Consider the following 23,235-nt stretch of genomic DNA (forward strand, 5'->3'; position numbering starts at 1 on the left):
AAACCATATAGAAGGAGGGCATTTGGGCCACCTGCTCCATTCTGGCTCCTTGTGGAGCAATCCATTAGACATAGGAGCAGAATTAGGCCATTCAGCCCATCGAGTCTGCTCCACCATTCCTTCATGGCTGATTTACTATCCTTAACCCCATTTTCCTGCCTTTTTCCCACAACCTTGGACATCCTCACTAATCAAGAACCTGTCAACCTGTGCTTTAAATACACTCAATGTCTTGGCCTTCACAGCTGCCTGTGGCAATGAATTCCACAGACTCACGATCTTCTGGCTAAAGAAGAACCTTCTCATATCAATCCAATCAGTCTCAGACAATTCTCTTCAAAAGGTCAAAGTCACATTTGCACAGTAATGGAATATTCATGGACACCAAGGCACGGTAATATAGTGGTTAGCACAACACTTTACAATCCCAGCAAGCCAGGTTCAATTCCCGCTGCGGTCTGTAAGGAGTTTCTACATTCTCCCCATGACCATGTGGGTTTTCCCCGGGTGCCCCGGTTACCTCCCACAGTCCAAAGACGTTCTGGTTAGCAGGTTAGTTGGTCATTGTAAATCATGCCGTGATTAGGCTAAGTTAAATGGGGGGATTGCTGCGCAGTGTGGCTCGAAGGGCCGGAAGGGCTTATGCCAAGCTGTGTCTCAATAAATAAGTAAATAATATATCATCCTGTTTTGTTACTCTACTATCTTTCCTGGAGTAACGTGACCAACATGGTATTCCAAAATGTAGCCTCAACAATGTCTTGTACAATGGTACAAAAACATACCACCTTCTGTACTCAGTGCCCTGACTGATCAGGCCAGCATGCCAAATGCTGCCTTCACCACCCTTTCTACATATGACACTCTTTCCAGAGCACATAGAACATTGAACTGTACAGCTAATTCAGGCCCTTCGGCCCACAATGTTGTGCTGGCCTTTTAATCTACTCTAAATTCTATCTGGCCCTTCTCTCCAACATAGGTGCCAAGTTAAGGGGCAGCACTTCCAGGGTTGTGATCTCAGGATTGCTACCTGTACCACCTGTTAGTGAGGCTAGAACTAGGAAGATAATACAGTTTAATAAGTGCTAAGGAGTTGGTGTAGGAGGGAGGGCAGGTGGGACCTGTACAAAAGGGACGGTTTTCACCCAAACTGGAGAAGGACTAATATCCTAGCGTGAAGGTTTGTTGATGCTACACAGTGGGGTTTAAACTAGAGTTGCAGGGGGATGGGAACCGGAGTGCCAAAACAGTTAGTGGAGAGGTTGTGGAAGCAGACGTTGTTAAGACCTCAGACAGAGTTAGGAATCAAAAGGTTAAGCATGGTGGGACAGAATCGAAAGGGTAAATACTGGACTGAAGGTGTTGTATCTGAATGAGCGCAGTATACGGAATAAGGTCGATGAACTTGTAACACAGTGACAGATTGGCAGGTATGATGTTGTAGGCATCACTGAATTATGTCTGAAAGAGGATTATAGCTGGGAGCTTAATGTGCAAGGATACACATTGCATTGAAAGGACAGGCAGGAAGGCAGAGGGGGCGGTGTTACTCTCTTGGTTAAAAAAAAAGAAATCAAATCATTAGAAAGGGGTGACATAGGGACGGAAGGTGTTGAATCATCATACATAGAGCTAAGGAACTGTAAGAGTAAAAAGACCCTGATGGGAGTTGTAAACAGACCTCCAACCAGTAGTAAGGATGCTGCCTACAAATTACAACAGGAGATAGAAAACGCATGCCAAAAGGGCAATGTTACAATAGTCATGGGGGACTTCAATATGCAGGTAGATTCAGAAAACGAGGATGGTCCTGGATTGCAGGAGGAGGAATTTCTAGAGAGCCTATGAGATGGCTTTTTAGAGCAGCTTGTGGTTGAGTCTACTATCAGCTATTCTGGATTGGGTTTTGTACAATGAACCAAAATTGATTAGAGAGCTTAAGGTAAAAGAACTCTTCGGGGAAAGTGAACCAAATTCACCCTGAAATTTGAGACGGGGAAGCTAAAATCAGATGTGTCAGTGTTTCATTAGAGTAAAGGGAATTATAGAGGCATAAGAGAGGAACTGGCCAGAATGAAAAAGAAAGGGAATTACGGGCCAGTTAGCCTAATTTCAGTGGTAGGGGAAAGTATTGGAGTCTATTATTATTCAGGGTACTTGGAGACTAATGATAATAAGTCAAGCTTATTAAGTAAGCATGGTTTCTGTAAAGGGAAATCTTGCTTGACAAATCTATTAGAGTTCTTAGAGAAATAAGAAGGGTGGACAAAGGAGAGGCAGTGGATGTCATTTACTTGGATTTTCAGAAGGCATTTGATAAGGTGCCACACATGAGGCTGCTTAACAAGATAAAATCATATGGCGTTACAGGAAAGATATGGGCATGGATAGAGGAATGGCTGACAAGCAGGAGGCAGTGAGTGGGAATGAAAGGGGTCTTTTTCTGGCTGGTTGCTGGTGACAAGTGGTGTTCCACGGGAGTCTGTGTTGGGACCGATTCTTCTTACATTACATGTTAATGATTTAGTTGATGGAATTGATGGCTTTGTTGCAAAGTTTTCAAACAATATGAAGATAGATGGCGGGGCTGGTAGTTTTGAGGAAATAGGCTACAGAAAGAAATAGATTAGGAGAATGGGCAAAGAAATGGCAGATGGAATACAGTGTTGGGAGGTGTATGGTCATGGATTTTGATAGAAGAAATGAAAGGGCTGACTATTTTCTAAATGGAGGAAAAAATACAAAAAACTGAGGCGTAAAGGGACTTGTGAGTCCTTGTGCAGGATTCCTTAAAGGTTAATTTACAGGTTGAGTCTGTGCTGAGGAAGGCAAATGTGGTGTTAGCATTCATTTCGAGAGGACTAGAATATGAAAACAAGGATGTAATGTTGAGACTTTATAAAGCACTGGTGAGGCCTCACTTGGAGTATTGTGAGCCGTTTTGGGCCCCTTATCTTGGAAAGGATGTGCTGAAACTGGAGAGGGTTCAAAGGAGGCTCATGAAAATGATTCCAGTGTTGAATGGCTTGTCATATGAAGAGCATCTGATGGCTCTAGACCTGTATTCACTAGAATTCAGAAGAATGAGGGGTAACCTCATTGAATCCTGTCGAATGGTGAGAAGGCTTGATAGAGTGGATGTGGAGAGGATGTTTCCTATGGTGGGAGAGTCTAAGACCAGAGGACACAGCTCAGAATAGAAGGACATCCTTTTAGAACAGAAATGGGGAGGAACTTCTTTAGCCAGAGAGTGGTGAATCTGTGGAATTCTTTGTCACAGGCAGCTGTGAAAGCAATGTCTTTCTGTATATTTAAGGCAGAGGATGATAGTTTTTTGATTGGTCAGGGTATGAAGGGATATAGAGAGAAGGCAGGAGATTGAGACTAGGAATGGATCAGCCATGATGAAATGGCGGAGCAGACATGATGGGCCAAATGGCCTAATTCTGCTTCCATATCTTCTGGTTTTGTGATCTTGGAGTCTTCCATTTTTCTGTCATCCATGTGCCTATCTAAGAGACTCTCAAATGTCCCTAATGTATCAGCCTCTGGTGGTGCATTCCATATACCCACTGCGCTCTGTGTATGTAAATAAATTAATAACCCCATCACTGACATCCCCCCCATCTCCCTCACTCACTGCCCTACACTTCCCTCCAATCACCTCAGAATTTTGTTTTAAGTTTTCCCAATGTCTCTCTCTGCTTAGGTACCCGGGGGCTCACTCTCCAAAGGGTTTCCCGACATTCTCACCCCACCTGAAGTGTCCCTCTTCACCACAGTTATAACAGACAACACTAGCTGCTCTCCTTCTTGCGTGACACCGGCTGCTAGCAGCCTTCCGCATAGTCGGTCCCCTTAAAGGATCCACCTCCCTATTAGCTCCATCATATGGGGGTGGGGGGGTCACACCCGCTGTTAACAACAAGACATCTCAGTTCTCAACTCGGCCACAATCTCCTCCGCCGCTCCCCGGGGCAGGCTATCCGTGGTCACTTCACCGCAGGGGACCACTACCAAGGACTGTACCCTGCTGACGGAGGCCTCCCACGCCTCTGACAAATTCTCCTCCTCTCGTACTTTCTGATCAGCTCAACAAATGAGGGTGGGGGTGCATCTTACGAGACAGTTGGAGACTCCAAGCGATCAGGTCCTGGGAGTGGGTGCCCTTTGCTATCTGGTCCATTCTTAACTGATTCACCTCAGTCGCCTGAATGACCCCACTGCATTGCAAGCAATTTATCTGCCTCTCTAGCTGAAAGATGTCGGCAGAAAGCTTCTCCCCCTTCTCCAGACACATGTTTTGAAACCCCATCATGAGCTCCATTGGGCTTCCTGTCGCGCCAAATGCATTTTCCAGTACTCCCATGTAATCGCCCATAGTTGCTAGGGGGTACTGAGACTTTTTGGCTCTCACAGTGTCAGCAGCCCGCCCACTCAAACTCTCAACCAATCTGTTGTCGCTTTACATCATCAGAGCACTGTCACTCATCTGACAACTGACAGGTCAGCTCCTCCCAAGTCTCACACTCCTCTTCCCCTTTAGGAGTGGGCTTCGTTCCTGAGAATAGGTGGAGCCTACCATAGCTGGGACTTGGGACCTGGGCATTTTTCTATTTATTCGCCAGAGAGGTAAGGGCAGATACTAACTCAGAATTCTTACTCTTCTCTGGGGGACGGGGACTCATTAGACAGTCCAAATCAGACCACTCCTCCCCCTCGCTAAGCAGAAACGAGAGAACCCTGTCTTTGCAGTCTCCACCCCCAGCTACAGAAGACTCGACTTGCGATTCGTCCCGCTCACCTACACTCTCCTCCCCCCAGAAAGTATGGACAGCGCACGGCCCCTCCCTCTCCTGGGACCCCAATAGTACCAGGCAGTCCCACTGCCGTTACGTCAGCGCTAGTCTGAACTAAAAGAAAGTCTGTGCCTGCTATTTTGTCAAATCTCTGGCCCTCAATAGTAACTTTGCCTACAGCTTTAACAGTACTTAAAAGTCGAATTAACAATTCATCCAGAGTGCGAATATCTACCCCACTCAACACACACACATTAGTTACTGGTAACCACCGCTCAATACGCACACTATAGTTAGTGGTAACCACCGCTCAACACGCACACATTAGTTACTGGTAACCACCACTCAACATGCACACTATAGTTACTGGTAACCACCGCTCAACACTCACATATTAGTTACTGGTAACCACCACTCAACACGCACACATTAGTTACTGGTAACCACCACTCAACACGCACACTATAGTTACTGGTAACCACCGCTCAACACTCAGACATTAGTTACTGATAACCACTGCTCAACACGCACACATTAGTTACTGGTAACCACCACTCAACACGCACACATTAGTTACTGGTAACCACCGCTCAACACGCACACATTAGTTACTGGTAAACCACCACTCAACATGCACACATTAGTTACGGGTAACCACCACTCAACACACACACATTAGTTACTGGTAACCACCGCCCCACCCTGGCAGCATCCGTACCAGCACAGTCTTAAACACACAACCCATTGGTTCGGTGCTCAGGGCAATCACACAGCATCCAACAAAATCAGTCCCGGACGAGCCCCCACAACTGTAACCCTCAGATTTGGCCGGCGGCGTTAGTCTAAGGAAGATAGTCTCTGGCCCTGCCAAACTTGTAGAACCTGAGGTGAAAAACCTCTTGTTTGTGTGGATGCTGTGTGATCTGTTCCTCCATTACAAATCAGTACCACGAAACAACAGACAGTACACCATATGCAATTAAACGATTTAGCTTTATAATTCTTAATTTGACTCAAGGTTTAGTAAAGAAAAACAAAAAGAAAAGGGCCCATTTTAATGAAACAGTCTAACGTGCACAATTTGGAGCTCACGGTTTCCGTTCCACTGGTCCTCTATCGATTTTTCCGGGCTTCGTTGATTCCCGGACCCACTCCAAGCCCACTCTGCCCTGCTGTCTATGACCTCTCTGTTCTAGCATCTTCTCTCTCCATCTTCTGCCGAACAACAGCCCACGAATATCTCGCTCTCAGGCACACAAGAAGGAAAAACACTCCCCTCACTGGACAGTGCACATTCCAAAGCCCCCGTTATCTCTAGTCATAACCCAAACACTGCTGCTACAGAAAAACCATTACATTAGCAGTGAAACCTTTCCCAGGGCGTTACACTCCTTTCCTCCAAAGAGAAAAGCTTGCTCAACCTATCATCTGAAGACATTCTCTTCAATCTAGGCAGCATCCTGTTAAATCAGAATCTGATTAATATCATTATCTTGCTTTGTGAAATTTGCTAACTTTATGGCAGCAGTACAATGAAATACAGGATAATTAGGTATAAAGAGAAAAAACTGAGTTACATTAAGTATATATACTGTATGTCTATTAAATAGTTAAGATAAAATAAGAAGCCAGAACAATGAAGCCACCCTTGGGTTGGAGGAGCAACACCACATATTCATTCTGAGTAGCCTCCAATCTGATGGCATGAACGTCAATTTCTTCTAATAATTTCCCCCCTCTCCCCCAGACTCTTTTTGTCCTTTCCCCATTCTGGATCCCCTGTCACCTCTTCCTTTCTCCACAGTTGCTCTCACCACCTCCTGCTGTCCCTGCTCCTTCCCGTTCTCCCATGGTCCATTCTTATCAGATTTCTTCTTCGGCCTTTTACCTCTTCCACCTATCACTTCCCAGCTTCTTACTTTACTCCTGTATCTCTCAACCCCGCCTGCACACACACCTTCCCCCTCACCTGGTCTCACCTATCACCTGCCAGGCTGTACACCTCTTACCCTCCCCCACAACCCTTCTTATTCTGCCCTAGTCCTGATGAAGAGTTTCAGCCCGAAACGTCAACTGTTTATTCCTCTCCGTGGATCCCAAGATCCCTCTGCACGTCAGTGTTCTTAAGAGCAGGAGAGGGACGAATTGAATTGTACTTTCAAAGAGTTGGAACTAGTTTATTGTTCTCCTGTGGCACGGCTTTAAACCACTGAAAATGTATTACTCAACAAACAGAGAAAGGATTTGAAGATGTTTCTCTGTTATAATCCCATTCTGTCCTTTATATCCTATTCCTTGTCCGAGCTTTAATGAGCATTCCACACAGATGCTTTACGTCTCTCTTGCCCATGCAAAGTGAATTTCAAAGCATGGTTGCTGTTTAGCTATTGTCAGACTTCTGCTTTGATCAAATGGGAGGATAATTTATCAAGGACGCTCAGCTCTGCACTCGCTTTTGAAGGACATTCTTTCAATCCACAAGTATTTGTACACATTATTAGTTTTCTTCAGAGTCTTTTTAAACAGTTGATATGAAACAACCCATAAATATGCATTATATACTTATTAATCCTTCCTTGGTGAGTCAGTATCATGCTGCTGTGTAGGCTGTTCAGCCCATTGTGTCTGTTCTAGCTCTTTGAAAGCACTATCCAATTTTTCCTCTTCCCCCGCTCTCTGCCTTGCCCTGTCAATCTAGTCCCCTTTTGAAAGGGCCTTCCACCTGTAATACAGGAGACTGAGGTCCTTTAACATCTGCCGGACGATGCTGAGGATGTTCTACGGGTCTGTGGTGGCCAGTGCTATCATGTTTGCTGTTGTGTGCTGGGGCAGCAGGCTGAGGGTAGCAGACACCAACAGAATCAACACACTCATTCGTAAGGCCAGTGATGTTGTGGGGATGGAACTGGACTCTCTGACGGTGGTGTCTGAAAAGAGGATGCTGTCTAAGTTGCATGCCATCTTGGTCAATGTCTCCCATCCACTACACAATGTACTGGGTGGGCACAGGAGTACATTCAGCCAGAGACTCATTCCACCGAGATGCAACACAGAGCGTCATAGGAAGTCATTCCTGCCTGTGGCCATCAAACTTTACAACTCCTCCCTTGGAGGGTCAGACACCCTGAGCCAATAGGCTGGTCCTGGACTTATTTCCTGGCATAATTTACATATTACTATTTAATTATTTATGGTTTTATTACTATATAATTATTTATGGTGCAACTGTAACGAAAACCAATTTCTCTCGGGATCAATAAAGTATGACTATGACTATGTTAAGAACATTGAACATAAATACAGATAAAAAATTCATATCCTCCATTTTGCGGTTACATGAAGTCTTTGTCCTCATGGGTGCCACGGTAGTGTAGCGTTTATCATGATGCGATGACAGCTTGGGGCATTAGAGTTCGGAGTTCAATTCCAACATCATCTGAAGGGAGTCTGTACATCCTCCCCGTGGGATGTGTAGGTTTCCTTCGGGTTCTCCAGTTTCCTCCTGTGGTCCGAAGATTACCGTTGGTAGGTTAATTGGCCATTGCAAATTTCCCTGTGATTAGGCTGACATTAAATTGGAAGGTTTCTGGCTGGTGTGGCTCGAGGAGCTAAACCTGAGTAAATAAATAAAGATAGAACATTACAGAACAGTATGGGTCCTGTAGACTTTTAATCTACGCCAAGATCAATCTAACCCTTCCCCCCTACATAAACCTTCATTTTTCAAGCATCCATGAGCCTATCTAAGAAACTCTTAAATGTCCCAAATGTATCTGCCTCTACCACCAGCCCTGGAGGGCGACCCACTCTCTGCATAGAACACCTACCTCCTATCGCCTTAAAATTATGCCCTATTAAACCATAAACCATAAGCAGAATTAGGCCTTTCGGCCCAAGGAGTCTGCTCCGCGATTGTATTAGCTACTGCTACTCTGGGGAAAAAGTCTGGTTGCCTATTCCATGTATGCCTCTCATCATCTTGTACACCTCTATCAAGTCACTTCTCATCCTCTTTTGCTTCAAAGAAAAAAACAAGCTCTAGTTTTCTGCTGCTTTGCCCAAGCAGTCTGTCTCCAATGGCTTGGTTTCTAGCTGCCCAGTTTCCTCGGTGGTGTTTGTCAGCACGCTGAGAGCATCAGTCACTCTGGACTTACCTCTCCCCTTGTTCTGTGTCCAGAGAAGCTGGAGGGGGAGAAATTAAACGTGGCAGAGGTGACACAGTCTGAGATCGCCCAGAAACAGAAACTACAGACTGTCCTCGAGAAGATCAATGAAACCCTGAAGCTTCCGCCACGGAGCATCAAGTGGACGGTGGACAGTAAGTCTGCTGGGTCAGGGAGGGAGAGAGGTGTGGCGTTTCTGCGGGCTTGGTCTGATGGGTTAGAGAGAGGGCAAGGAACAGGGAGGGAGGAGTGTGGTATCACTGGACTTGGTTTTACTGGATTAGAGTGCGAGAGGGAGGGAGGAGACTCGGCCTGTTGAGTTGGTGAAGGAGGGGATTATCTTTCCTACAGCAGGGTGACCAAATTATTCCAAGTGGATCTTTAATCATGTCTTGTATAACTGCAACATGAGGGACGGTCTTTATTCCCTCCGACCTTCCCCTCTCTCAGACGGAATATTCTGTCCTCAGTAAGGGCCTGACCTTTGTTCCCCTGTGCCCACGCCTCACTGAGTTCCGCGCCTGCCATGACTCTGAGCTTTTCTTTTGTCACCTCCTTCTCCAAGTCCACTTCTTTTGCAAGAATTCCCAAACCCTGTGATTTGCCTGTGAATCTGCTGGGGTCGTCTTTTGAATCCAGTGCTGCTGATGCAGCCTCCTCTGTCTTGGTGGGTTACCGGTTTGTCAAGCACCTCCGCTCCATCCGCCAAAAGTGGACTTTCTGGTGGCCAACCGTTTTAGTTCCAATTCAGACCCTCTTCCTGTTCCACTTGGATATCCCGCTCTGATTTTTTGCCTGCTCTCAATCTTTTCATCTTGCATTGTCAACGAGATATCAACCGTCTCAACTTCAGCACTCCCCTCTCCTTCTCAAAGTTTACCCTCTTTGTCCTGCCCTCTACTCCCTAGCATCAATCCCAACCTTAATCACATAATCTCGATCTCCTTAACAACGTTCATTTTCCTGGCACTGACCGTCTCATTTTCACCATGGATGTCCAGTCCCTATACACTTTTATCCCCCACCAAGAAGGCCTCAAGCTCTCCGCTTCTTTCTCGACAAAAGACCCCACCAGTCCTCCTCCATCTCCGTCCTCCTCCTTCTAGCAGAACTGGTTCTCACCCACAGCAATTTTTCCTTTAGCTCCTCCCACTTTCTCAAAACTCAAGGGGTAGACTTGGGCCCTAGCTAGGCCTACTTTTTTGTTGGCCATGTAGAACATTCGATGTTCCAAGCCTTCCCTGGTAATGCTCCCCAGGTCTTCCTCCACTACATTGACTACTGCATTGGTGCTGCTTCATGCACCCATGCTGAGCTCATCAATAAATACACTTGTTCCATTTGTGACACGTCCCTCCCCTTTCTCAATCTCTCTGCCTTCATCTCTGAAAACGAACTATCTACCGACATCTTTAAGCACCTCCACTCCATCTGCCAAAAGCAGAATTTCCTGGCAGCCAACTATTTTAATTCCAGTTCCTACTTCCATACCGACATGTTGGTCCATGACCTCCTCCTTTGCCACAAAGAGGCCACTCTCAGGGTGGGGGAGCAAGTCCTCATATTCCATCTTAGTAGCTTCCAAACTGATGGCACGATCATCGATTTCTCCTTCTGGCAATTTTTGTTCTCAGTTTGTCTTTCTCCTCGTCCTTCCCTGTTCTTCATTTCCCCACCCCGCCTCACCTGCCTAACACCTTCCCCTTTCTCCCATGATCCAATCTCCTCTCCTATCAGATTCCTCCTTCCCCAGCCCTTTACCTTCCCCACCCACCTGGCTGCACCTGTCACCTTCTAGCTTAACTCCTTCCCCTCACCTTCCACCTTTTTATTCTGGCCCCTTCCCCCTTCCTCTTCAGTCCTGATGAAGGGTCTCGGCCCTAAACCACGACTGTTCATGTCCAGAGATGCTGCCTGACCTGCTGAGTTCCTCCAGCATTTTATGTGTGATGGACGTTTGTTTGTCACTTATAGTTTTTCATAAATTCTATTGTATTTCTTTAATTTCATGTGCATGTGTGCAAGAAAATGAATCTCAGGGTTGCATATGGTGACGTATGTATTTTGATAATAAATTTACCTCGAACTTAGAAGCATTCCAATGTCTATTCTCAACTTCCTGATTGGTAAAGGACAGACTCCTCCTCCACCACCCTGTCTAACCTCAATGCCACTTTCAGTAAACCCACATCCTTGAACTCCGAGGTCCTTCTGTTCTACCGCACTCTCCTGAGCTCTGCTGTTCACAATGAAAGCTTTATTCTGGCTTGACCTCCCAACAAGCAATACCTCAATCTGAATTAAACGCTATTTGCCATTCCTTGGCCCACTGACCCCGCCTTGGATTCTCCTTGCCCTTGGTGGCGATATTGTTGGATTCCTGATGTAGATGGTGGATTCCTGGTATTGAAGGCTGTTTGTTCCTCTGCTTCCCACTGAGAGCTGCAGAGAACGAGTGTGAGGGATGTTCTTCGATGGAGCAGTCCTGTGCTTCTTCATCTCATCGCTAACATCTTCCCTTTCCCTGTGGCCAGGTGTTCACATGAAGAGTCTGGTGGCAATCCTTCACCTGCTGGTGGCTGTTTCTCAGTACTTCAGGGCACCCATCCGGCTCCCCGATCACGTCTCCGTCCAAGTAGTGGTCGTCCAGGTAAGCAACTAAAACCAAAGGATTGTCTCCGGAGTACAGATGGTGAGCACTTGCTCCCCACACCCTTCCCAAAGTGGGGTGCCCACAACTCACAACTGTGCCTCAGCTGAGGTCTAATCTGCACTGCAAAGGTTTGCATGATTTCCTTATAATGGCATTCAGTGTTCTCATTTGTCAGCAGGTCCCTAATGACCCTTGCCATTTGTAAGGTGCCCCAGTCTGCATCCACCACAGAATCAGAATCAGAATTAGGTTTAACATCGCTGGCATATATCGTGACATTTGTTGTTTTGCTGCAGCTGTACTTTCCAATAAATCGTTAAAAAACATAAATTGCAATGAGTAATATATATAATTAAATAAGTAGTGCAAAAAGAGAAAAAAGAGAAAAGTTACTGAGGTAGTGTTCATGGGCTCACTGTCAGTTTAGAAATCTGATGGTGGAGGGGAAGAAACTGTTTCTGAATCATTGAGTGTGTGTCTTCAGGCTCCTGTACCTCCTCCCTGATGGTAACAGTGGGACGAACACATATCCTGGGTGATGGGGATCCTTAAAGATGGATGCTGCCTTTTTGGGGCATTGCCTTTTGAAGACGTTCTCGATGCTGGGGCATCTGGTGCCCAGCTGTCTGAGTTTACGAACTTCTGCAGCTTTTTCTGATCCTGTGCAGTGACCTCTCCATACCGGACAGTAATGCAACTAGTTGGAATGTTCTCCATGGTACATCTGTAAAAATCTGCGAGAGTCTTTGGTGACGTAGCCCGTCTCTGGCCCAGACTGCAAGAAGGTGCAGAGGGTTGTGGGCACAGCTCAGCACACCACAGAAACCAGCCTCCCCTCTGCGGACTTTGTCTGCACTTCTTGCTGCTTTAGGAAAGCAGACACCATAACCGAGGACCGCATCCACCCCTGCCGTTCTCCTTTGTCCTCTCCTGTTGGGCTGAAGATACAAAACTCAGGCTCCCGGCCACCTTTTATTCTGCTGTTATCAGAAGGTTGAATGGACCTCCCAGCTGCTAAAAGATTATCTTTTTATATCTCAGTCTATTTCATAGAACCACTTGCACCTTGCTGTTTACCTGCACTGCCCTTTCTCTGAGGTGGTAAAGCAAAACAGGATGCAGAATATAGTACAAAAGCTACTACGTACATCTGTACGGAGTGTGCCTGAAGTCTTCAAAGTTGTTGAATGTCATTTCCAGTACACAAGTGTAAAGGAGAACAAAACAACTGTTACTCTGGATTCTCTGCAACACAAAAAAATACCCAATAAGATAAAGAATACCATGATTTAAAAAAACACAATAAATATAAATATTAAAGATAGTTTATACACCTTGATTGTTTGTCCATAAAGTGACTCAAGGCACAGGAGAGTCTGTACATAAGGTGACTGACAGGAAATGATAAAGTAGTGATGTTTGGGGGTGTTGACGGGTGGGTTAGTGGGTGATTGGGGGGGTGTGGACGGGTGGGTTAGTGGGTGATTGGGGGGGTGTGGACGGGTGGGTTAGTGGGTGATTGGGGGGGTGTGGAGGGTGGGTTAGTGGGTGATTGGGGGGGTGTGGAGGGTGGGTTAGTGGGTGTTTGGGGGTGTGGACGGGTGGGTTAGTGGGTGATTGGGGGGGTGTGGAGGGTGGGTTAGTGGGTGATTGGGGGGTGTGGAGGGTGGGTTAGTGGGTGATTGGGGGGGTGTGGACGGGTGGGTTAGTGGGTGATTGGGGGGGTGTGGAGGGTGGGTTAGTGGGTGATTGGGGGGGTGTGGAGGGTGGGTTAGTGGGTGATTGGGGGGGTGTGGACGGGTGGGTTAGTGGGTGATTGGGGGGGTGTGGAGGGTGAGTTAGTGGGTGATTGGGGGGGTGTGGACGGGTGGATTGTTAGTGGGTGATTGGGGGGGTGGGGGTTAGTGTGGACGGGTGGGTTAGTGGGTGATGGGTGGGGGGGTGTGGACGGGTGGGTTAGTGGGTGATTGGGGGGGTGTGGACGGGTGGGTTAGTGGGTGATTGGGGGTGTGTGGACGGGTGGGTTAGTGGGTGATTGGGGGTGTGTGGACGGGTGGGTTAGTGGGTGATTGGGGGGGTGTGGAGGGTGGGTTAGTGGGTGATTGGGGGGGTGTGGACGGGTGGGTTAGTGGGTGTTTGGGGGTGTGGACGGGTGGGTTAGTGGGTGATTGGGGGGTGTGGACGGGTGGGTTAGTGGGTGATTGGGGGGGTGTGGAGGGTGGGTTAGTGGGTGATTGGGGGGGTGTGGACGGGTGGGTTAGTGGGTGATTGGGGGGGTGTGGACGGGTGGGTTAGTGGGTGATTGGGGGGGTGTGGACGGGTGAGTTAGTGGGTGATTGGGGGGGTGTGGACGGGTGGGTTAGTGGGTGATTGGGGGGGTGTGGAGGGTGGGTTAGTGGGTGATTGGGGGGTGTGGACGGGTGGGTTAGTGGGTGATTGGGGGGGTGTGGAGGGTGGGTTAGTGGGTGATTGGGGGGGTGTGGATGGGTGGGTTAGTGGGTGATTGGGGGTGTGTGGACGGGTGGGTAGTGGGTGATTGGGGGTGTGTGGAGGGTGGGTTAGTGGGTGATTGGGGGGGTGTGGAGGGTGGGTTAGTGGGTGATTGGGGGGGTGTGGACGGGTGGGTTAGTGGGTGATTGGGGGTGTGTGGAGGGTGGGTTAGTGGGTGATTGGGGGGGTGTGGACGGGTGGGTTAGTGGGTGATTGGGGGGGTGTGGACGGGTGGGTTAGTGGGTGATTGGGGGGGTGTGGAGGGTGGGTTAGTGGGTGATTGGGGGGGTGTGGAGGGTGGGTTAGTGGATGATTGGGGGGGTGTGGAGGGTGGGTTAGTGGGTGATTGGGGGGGTGTGGACGGGTGGGTTAGTGGGTGATTGGGGGGGGGTGGACGAGTGGGTTAGTGGGTGATTGGGGGGGTGTGGACGGGTGGGTTAGTGGGTGATTGGGGGGGTGTGGAGGGTGGGTTAGTGGGTGATTGGGGGGGTGTGGACGGGTGGGTTAGTGGGTGATTGGGGGGGTGTGGACGGGTGGGTTAGTGGGTGATTGGGGGTTTGTGGACGGGTGGGTTAGTGGGTGATTGGGGGGGTGTGGAGGGTGGGTTAGTGGGTGATTGGGGGGGTGTGGAGGGTGAGTTAGTGGGTGATTGGGGGGGTGTGGAGGGTGGGTTAGTGGGTGATTGGGGGGGTGTGGACGGGTGGATTAGTGGGTGATTGGGGGGGTGTGGACGGGTGGGTTAGTGGGTGATTGGGGGTGTGTGGACGGGTGGGTTAGTGGGTGATTGGGGGGGTGTGGACGGGTGGGTTAGTGGGTGATTGGGGGGGTGTGGAGGGTGGGTTAGTGGGTGATTGGGGGGGTGTGGACGGTGGGTTAGTGGGTGTTTGGGGGTGTGGACGGGTGGGTTAGTGGGTGATTGGGGGGGTGTGGAAGGTGGGTTAGTGGGTGATTGGGGGGGTGTGGAGGGTGGGTTAGTGGGTGATTGGGGGGGTGTGGACGGGTGGGTTAGTGGGTGATTGGGGGGGTGTGGAGGGTGGGTTAGTGGGTGATTGGGGGGGTGTGGACGGGTGGGTTAGTGGGTGATTGGGGGGGTGTGGAGGGTGGGTTAGTGGGTGATTGGGGGGGTGTGGACGGGTGGGTTAGTGGGTGATTGGGGGGGTGTGGACGGGTGGGTTAGTGGGTGATTGGGGGGGTGTGGAGGGTGGGTTAGTGGGTGATTGGGGGGTGTGGACGGGTGGGTTAGTGGGTGATTGGGGGGGTGTGGAGGGTGGGTTAGTGGGTGATTGGGGGGGTGTGGATGGGTGGGTTAGTGGGTGATTGGGGGTGTGTGGACGGGTGGGTAGTGGGTGATTGGGGGTGTGTGGAGGGTGGGTTAGTGGGTGATTGGGGGGGTGTGGAGGGTGGGTTAGTGGGTGATTGGGGGGGTGTGGACGGGTGGGTAGTGGGTGATTGGGGGGGTGTGGAGGGTGGGTTAGTGGGTGATTGGGGGGGTGTGGAGGGTGGGTTAGTGGGTGATTGGGGGGGTGTGGAGGGTGGGTTAGTGGGTGATTGGGGGGGTGTGGACGGGTGGGTTAGTGGGTGATTGGGGGGGTGTGGACGAGTGGGTTAGTGGGTGATTGGGGGGGTGTGGACGGGTGGGTTAGTGGGTGATTGGGGGGGTGTGGAGGGTGGGTTAGTGGGTGATTGGGGGGGTGTGGACGGGTGGGTTAGTGGGTGATTGGGGGGGTGTGGAGGGTGGGTTAGTGGGTGATTGGGGGGGTGTGGAGGGTGAGTTAGTGGGTGATTGGGGGGGTGTGGAGGGTGGGTTAGTGGGTGATTGGGGGGGTGTGGACGGGTGGATTAGTGGGTGATTGGGGGGGTGTGGACGGGTGGGTTAGTGGGTGATTGGGGGGGTGTGGACGGGTGGGTTAGTGGGTGATTGGGGGTGTGTGGACGGGTGGGTTAGTGGGTGATTGGGGGGGTGTGGACGGGTGGGTTAGTGGGTGATTGGGGGGGTGTGGAGGGTGGGTTAGTGGGTGATTGGGGGGGTGTGGACGGGTGGGTTAGTGGGTGTTTGGGGGTGTGGACGGGTGGGTTAGTGGGTGATTGGGGGGGTGTGGAGGGTGGGTTAGTGGGTGATTGGGGGGGTGTGGAGGGTGGGTTAGTGGGTGATTGGGGGGGTGTGGACGGGTGGGTTAGTGGGTGATTGGGGGGGTGTGGAGGGTGGGTTAGTGGGTGATTGGGGGGGTGTGGACGGGTGGGTTAGTGGGTGATTGGGGGGGTGTGGAGGGTGGGTTAGTGGGTGATTGGGGGGGTGTGGACGGGTGGGTTAGTGGGTGATTGGGGGGGTGTGGACGGGTGGGTTAGTGGGTGATTGGGGGGGTGTGGAGGGTGGGTTAGTGGGTGATTGGGGGGTGTGGACGGGTGGGTTAGTGGGTGATTGGGGGGGTGTGGAGGGTGGGTTAGTGGGTGATTGGGGGGGTGTGGATGGGTGGGTTAGTGGGTGATTGGGGGTGTGTGGACGGGTGGGTAGTGGGTGATTGGGGGTGTGTGGAGGGTGGGTTAGTGGGTGATTGGGGGGGTGTGGAGGGTGGGTTAGTGGGTGATTGGGGGGGTGTGGACGGGTGGGTAGTGGGTGATTGGGGGGGTGTGGAGGGTGGGTTAGTGGGTGATTGGGGGGGTGTGGAGGGTGGGTTAGTGGGTGATTGGGGGGGTGTGGAGGGTGGGTTAGTGGGTGATTGGGGGGGTGTGGACGGGTGGGTTAGTGGGTGATTGGGGGGGTGTGGAGGGTGGGTTAGTGGGTGATTGGGGGGGTGTGGACGGGTGGGTTAGTGGGTGATTGGGGGGGTGTGGACGGGTGGGTTAGTGGGTGATTGGGGGGGTGTGGAGGGTGGGTTAGTGGGTGATTGGGGGGTGTGGACGGGTGGGTTAGTGGGTGATTGGGGGGGTGTGGAGGGTGGGTTAGTGGGTGATTGGGGGGGTGTGGATGGGTGGGTTAGTGGGTGATTGGGGGGTGTGTGGACGGGTGGGTAGTGGGTGATTGGGGGTGTGTGGAGGGTGGGTTAGTGGGTGATTGGGGGGTGTGGAGGGTGGGTTAGTGGGTGATTGAGGGGGTGTGGAGGGTGGGTAGTGGGTGATTGGGGGGGTGTGGAGGGTGGGTTAGTGGGTGATTGGGGGGGTGTGGAGGGTGGGTTAGTGGGTGATTGGGGGGGTGTGGAGGGTGGGTTAGTGGGTGATTGGGGGGGTGTGGATTGGGGGTGGGTTAGTGGGTGATTGGGGGGGTGTGGAGGGTGGGTTGTGGGTGATTGGGGGGGTGTGGAGGGTGGGTTAGTGGGTGATTGGGGGGTGTGGACGGGTGGGTTAGTGGGGGGTGTGAGGGTGGGTTAGTGGGTGATTGGGGGGGTGTGGACGGGTGGGTTAGTGGGTGATTGGGGGGGTGTGGAGGGTGGGTTAGTGGGTGATTGGGGGGGTGTGGACGGGTGGGTTAGTGGGTGTTTGGGGGTGTGGACGGGTGGGTTAGTGGGTGATTGGGGGGGTGTGGACGGGTGGGTTAGTGGGTGATTGGGGGGGTGTGGAGGGTGGGTTAGTGGGTGATTGGGGGGGTGTGGACGGGTGGGTTAGTGGGTGATTGGGGGGGTGTGGACGGGTGGGTTAGTGGGTGATTGGGGGGGTGTGGACGGGTGGGTTAGTGGGTGATTGGGGGGGTGTGGACGGGTGGGTTAGTGGGTGATTGGGGGGGTGTGGACGGGTGGGTTAGTGGGTGATTGGGGGGTGTGGACGGGTGGGTTAGTGGGTGATTGGGGGGGTGTGGAGGGTGGGTTAGTGGGTGATTGGGGGGTGTGGACGGGTGGGTTAGTGGGTGATTGGGGGGGTGTGGAGGGTGGGTTAGTGGGTGATTGGGGGGGTGTGGATGGGTGGGTTAGTGGGTGATTGGGGGTGTGTGGACGGGTGGGTAGTGGGTGATTGGGGGTGTGTGGAGGGTGGGTTAGTGGGTGATTGGGGGGGTGTGGAGGGTGGGTTAGTGGGTGATTGGGGGGGTGTGGACGGGTGGGTTAGTGGGTGATTGGGGGGGTGTGGAGGGTGGGTTAGTGGGTGAGTGGGTGGGGGGGTGTGGAGGGTGGGTTAGTGGGTGATTGGGGGGGTGTGGACGGGTGGGTTAGTGGGTGATTGGGGGGGTGTGGAGGGTGGGTTAGTGGGTGATTGGGGGGGTGTGGAGGGTGGGTTAGTGGGTGATTGGGGGGGTGTGGAGGGTGGGTTAGTGGGTGATTGGGGGGGTGTGGAGGGTGGGTTAGTGGGTGATTGGGGGGGTGTGGAGGGTGGGTTAGTGGGTGATTGGGGGGGTGTGGACGGGTGGGTAGTGGGGTGGGTTAGTGGGTGATTGGGGGGGTGTGGAGGGTGGGTTAGTGGGTGATTGGGGGGGTGTGGAGGGTGGGTTAGTGGGTGATTGGGGGGGTGTGGAGGGTGGGTTAGTGGGTGATTGGGGGGGTGTGGAGGGTGGGTTAGTGGGTGATTGGGGGGGTGTGGACGGGTGGGGTGGGTTAGTGGGTGATTGGGGGGGTGTGGAGGGTGGGTTAGTGGGTGATTGGGGGGGTGTGGAGGGGGGGTGTGGGGGGGTGTGGAGGGTGGGTTAGTGGGTGATTGGGGGGGTGTGGACGGGTGGGTTAGTGGGTGATTGGGGGGGTGTGGAGGGTGGGTTAGTGGGTGATTGGGGGGGTGTGGAGGGTGGGTTAGTGGGTGATTGGGGGGGTGTGGAGGGTGGGTTAGTGGGTGATTGGGGGGGTGTGGAGGGTGGGTTAGTGGGTGATTGGGGGTGTGTGGACGGGTGGGTTAGTGGGTGATTGCGGGGGTGTGGATGGGTGGGTTAGTGGGTGATTGGGGGGGTGTGGAGGGTGGGTTAGTGGGTGATTGGGGGGTGTGGACGGGTGGGTTAGTGGGTGATTGGGGGGTGTGGACGGGTGGGTAGTGGGTGATTGGGGGGGTGTGGAGGGTGGGTTAGTGGGTGATTGGGGGGGTGTGGAGGGTGGGTTAGTGGGTGATTGGGGGGGTGTGGAGGGTGGGTTAGTGGGTGATTGGGGGGGTGTGGACGGGTGGGTTAGTGGGTGATTGGGGGGGTGTGGAGGGTGGGTTAGTGGGTGATTGGGGGGGTGTGGAGGGTGGGTTAGTGGGTGATTGGGGGGGTGTGGACGGGTGGGTTAGTGGGTGATTGGGGGGGTGTGGACGGGTGGGTTAGTGGGTGATTGGGGGTGTGTGGAGGGTGGGTTAGTGGGTGATTGGGGGGGTGTGGAGGGTGGGTTAGTGGGTGATTGGGGGGGTGTGGATGGTGGGTTAGTGTGGAGGGTGGGTAGTGGGTGATTGGGGGGTGTGGAGGGTGGGTTAGTGGGTGATTGGGGGGGTGTGGACGGGTGGGTTAGTGGGTGTTTGGGGATGTGGAGGGTGGGTTAGTGGGTGATTGGGGGGGTCTGGACGGGTGGGTTAGTGGGTGATTGGGGGGTGTGGACGGGTGGGTTAGTGGGTGATTGGGGGGGTGTGGAGGGTGGGTTAGTGGGTGATTGGGGGGGTGTGGAGGGTGGGTTAGTGGGTGATTGGGGGGTGTGGACGGGTGGGTTAGTGGGTGATTGGGGGGGTGTGGAGGGTGGGTTAGTGGGTGATTGGGGGGTGTGGAAGGGTGGGTTAGTGGGTGATTGGGGGGGTGTGGACGGGTGGGTTAGTGGGTGATTGGGGGGGTGTGGATGGGTGGGTTAGTGGGTGATTGGGGGGATGTGGAGGGTGGGTTAGTGGGTGATTGGGGGGGTGTGGAGGGTGGGTTAGTGGGTGATTGGGGGGTGTGGACGGGTGGGTTAGTGGGTGATTGGGGGGGTGTGGAGGGTGGGTTAGTGGGTGATTGGGGGGGTGTGGAGGGTGGGTTAGTGGGTGATTGGGGGGGTGTGGAGGGTGGGTAAGTGGGTGATTGGGGGGGTGTGGACGGGTGGGTTAGTGGGTGATTGGGGGGTGTGGACGAGTGGGTTAGTGGGTGATTGGGGGTGTGTGGACGGGTGGGTTAGTGGGTGATTGGGGGGATGTGGACGGGTGGGTTAGTGGGTGATTGGGGGGGTGTGGACGGGTGGGTTAGTGGGTGATTGTGGGGGTGGGTTAGTGTGACGGGTGGGTGTGGAGTGGGTGATTGGGGGTGTGTGGAGGGTGGGTTAGTGGGTGATTGGGGGGGTGTGGACGGGTGGGTTAGTGGGTGATTGGGGGGGTGTGGACGGGTGGGTTAGTGGGTGATTGGGGGGGTGTGGACAGGTGGGTTAGTGGGTGATTGGGGGGGTGTGGACGGGTGGGTTAGTGGGTGATTCGGGGGGGTGTGGAGGGTGGGTTAGTGGGTGATTGGAGGGGTGTGGACGGGTGGGTTAGTGGGTGATTGGGGGGTGTGGACGGGTGGGTTAGTGGGTGATTGGGGGGGTGTGGAGGGTGGGTTAGTGGGTGATTGGGGGGGTGTGGAGGGTGAGTTAGTGGGTGATTGGGGGGGTGTGGACGGGTGGGTTAGTGGGTGATTGGGGGGGTGTGGACGGGTGGGTTAGTGGGTGATTGGGGGTGTGTGGACGGGTGGGTTAGTGGGTGATTGGGGGGTGTGGACGGGTGGATTAGTGGGTGATTGGGGGGGTGTGGACGGGTGGGTTAGTGGGTGATTGGGGGGGTGTGGACGGGTGGGTTAGTGGGTGATTGGGGGTGTGTGGAGGGTGGGTTAGTGGGTGAATGGGGGGGTGTGGACGGGTGGGTTAGTGGGTGATTGGGGGGGTGTGGACGGGTGGGTTAGTGGGTGATTGGGGGTGTGTGGACGGGTGGGTTAGTGGGTGATTGGGGGGGTGTGGACGGGTGGGTTAGTGGGTGATTGGGGGTTTGTGGACGGGTGGGTTAGTGGGTGAATGGGGGGGTGTGGAGGGTGGGTTAGTGGGTGATTGGGGGTTGTGGATGGGTGGGTTAGTGGGTGATTGGGGGTGTGTGGACGGGTGGGTAGTGGGTGATTGGGGGGGTGTGGAGGGTAGGTTAGTGGGTGATTGGGGGGTGTGGAGGTTGGGTTAGTGGGTGATTGGGGGGGTGTGGACGGGTGGGTTAGTGGGTGATTGGGGGTGTGTGGAGGGTGGGTTAGTGGGTGATTGGGGGGGTGTGGACAGGTGGGTTAGTGGGTGATTGGGGGGGTGTGGAGGGTGGGTTAGTGGGTGATTGGGGGGGTGTGGAGGGTGGGTTAGTGGGTGATTGGGGGGGTGTGGAGGGTGGGTTAGTGGGTGATTGGGGGGTGTGGACGGGTGGGTTAGTGGGTGATTGGGGGGGTGTGGACGGGTGGGTTAGTGGGTGATTGGGGGGGTGTGGACGGGTGGGTTAGTGGGTGATTGGGGGGGTGTGGAGGGTGGGTAGTGGGTGATTGGTGGGGTGTGGAGGGTGGGTAGTGGGTGATTGGGGGGTGTGGAGGGTGGGTTAGTGGGTGATTGGGGGGGTGTGGAAGGTGGGTTAGTGGGTGATTGGGGGGGTGTGGACGGGTGGGTTAGTGGGTGATTGGGGGGGTGTGGACGGGTGGGTTAGTGGGTGATTGGAGGGGTGTGGATGGGGGGGTTAGTGGGTGATTGGGGGGGTGTGGACGGGGGGGGTTAGTGGGTGATTGGGGGGGTGTGGACGGGGGGGTTAGTGGGTGATTGGGGGGGTGTGGACGGGTGGGTTAGTGGGTGATTGGGGGGGTGTGGACGGGTGGGTTAGTGGGTGGGGGTGTTGATCAGCCTTCCTGCTTTGGGGATAGTAACTGTTTTGGAGTCTGGTGGTCCTGACGTGGATGCTACGTAGCCTTTTCCCTGATGGGAGTGGGACAAACAGTCCATGAGCAGGGTGGATGGGATCCTTCGGGATAATGCAAGCCTTCTTCCGACACCTTTCTGTATACATGTCGATGGCGGATAGGCTGGTACCAGTGATGGACTGGGCAGTTTTGACTATCCTTTGTAGAGCCATCCTGCGTACCCCAGAGCAGTTTCTGTATGGAGGCAGTGATGTAGCTTGTTAGGATGCTGTCTACCGTGCACACAAACAGGAGTTTTTCCACTGTATATCTCTGCACATCGGTGCCATAATATTATTAGTGATACCAATCACATCCCTCCCAACCCACCAATTGTTATTGATGCATCCTAACCAGATGTGTCACGGCTTGTCACAGCCTGTGACCACAGGAAACCACAGAGAGCTGCGGACACAGCTCAGCACTTCACAGAACCCAGCCTCCCCTCCATGGACTCCGTCTGTACTCTCACTGTCTCAGTAAAGCAGCCAGCGTGATCGAACAACCCACCCAAACCAGACATTCTCTCTTCTCCCCTCTCCCAAAGGGAAGAAGATTCAAAAGCCCAAAAGCAGGTACCACCAAGCTCAAGGACAGCTTCAACCTTCAATGGTTTCCTAGTATGAAAAGATTAACTCTTGACCTCACAATCTACATCATTTTGATCTTGCACCTTGTCTGCCTGCCTGCCCTGCACTTTCTCCATAATTGTTACACTTTATTCTGCGCTCTGTCGGACACACAAAATGCTGGAGGGACTCAGCACGTTAGGCAGCACTTATGGAGAGGAATAAAACAATCAACTGAAGGGTCTTGGCCTGAAATGTTGACTTGTTTATTCCTCCCAATATATGCTGCCCGACCTCCTGAGCTCCCCCAGCTTCAAAACTATAGGCATAGGGGCCAGAGTGGATTATAGAGACAGGTAGGTTGTAGGGAGTGGGGAGGTTACAGAGACAGGGAGGGGTGTAGGGGCCGGTGGAGGGGGGTACAGAGACAGGGAAGGCTATAGGGACTGGAGGGTATTACAGAGACATGGAAGGGTTTAATGTATAAGGAGGTTATTATACATAACCACAAGGAATGTGGGGGCCAGAGAGGGTCACAGAGACAGGGAGAGGAGAGGTGTAGTAATTTATACCTGGGGGTGAGATAGATGGGGAGAAAAAGCAGGGGGGAGAGAGACGGGGTGAGAGACTGTGGTGCAGAAGTGGTGGATGGAGAGAGAGTGGGAGGGGAGAATGGAATGACATACAGTGGGAGAGAAAGATGAAAAGTTAGAAGTGGGGTGTTGCTGGAGTAGAGAGGTAGAAAGTGTGAGAGCCGGGGGCAAAGGGTGGACAT

At 52.8% G+C, this 23,235-nt stretch overlaps 1 protein-coding gene across 2 annotated transcripts in view; it reads left to right on the forward strand.

The window, feature by feature from the left end:
• LOC134354214 (alpha-parvin) overlaps positions 1-23,235 on the forward strand; it is a 108,737-nt gene that overhangs the window by 51,146 nt on the left and 34,356 nt on the right. Inside the window, exons 5-6 of one of the 2 annotated variants that reach the window (XM_063063109.1) lie at positions 8,980-9,120; positions 11,500-11,615. In XM_063063109.1, coding sequence (XP_062919179.1) covers positions 8,980-9,120; positions 11,500-11,615 — 257 coding nt within the window. The remainder of the gene's footprint in view (positions 1-8,979; positions 9,121-11,499; positions 11,616-23,235) is intronic. The other variant, XM_063063110.1, reaches the window with a different exon arrangement.

The sequence above is a fragment of the Mobula hypostoma genome, chromosome 11 (genome assembly GCF_963921235.1).
Source record: "Mobula hypostoma chromosome 11, sMobHyp1.1, whole genome shotgun sequence".
In the NCBI taxonomy this organism is placed as follows: Eukaryota; Metazoa; Chordata; class Chondrichthyes; order Myliobatiformes; family Myliobatidae; genus Mobula; species Mobula hypostoma.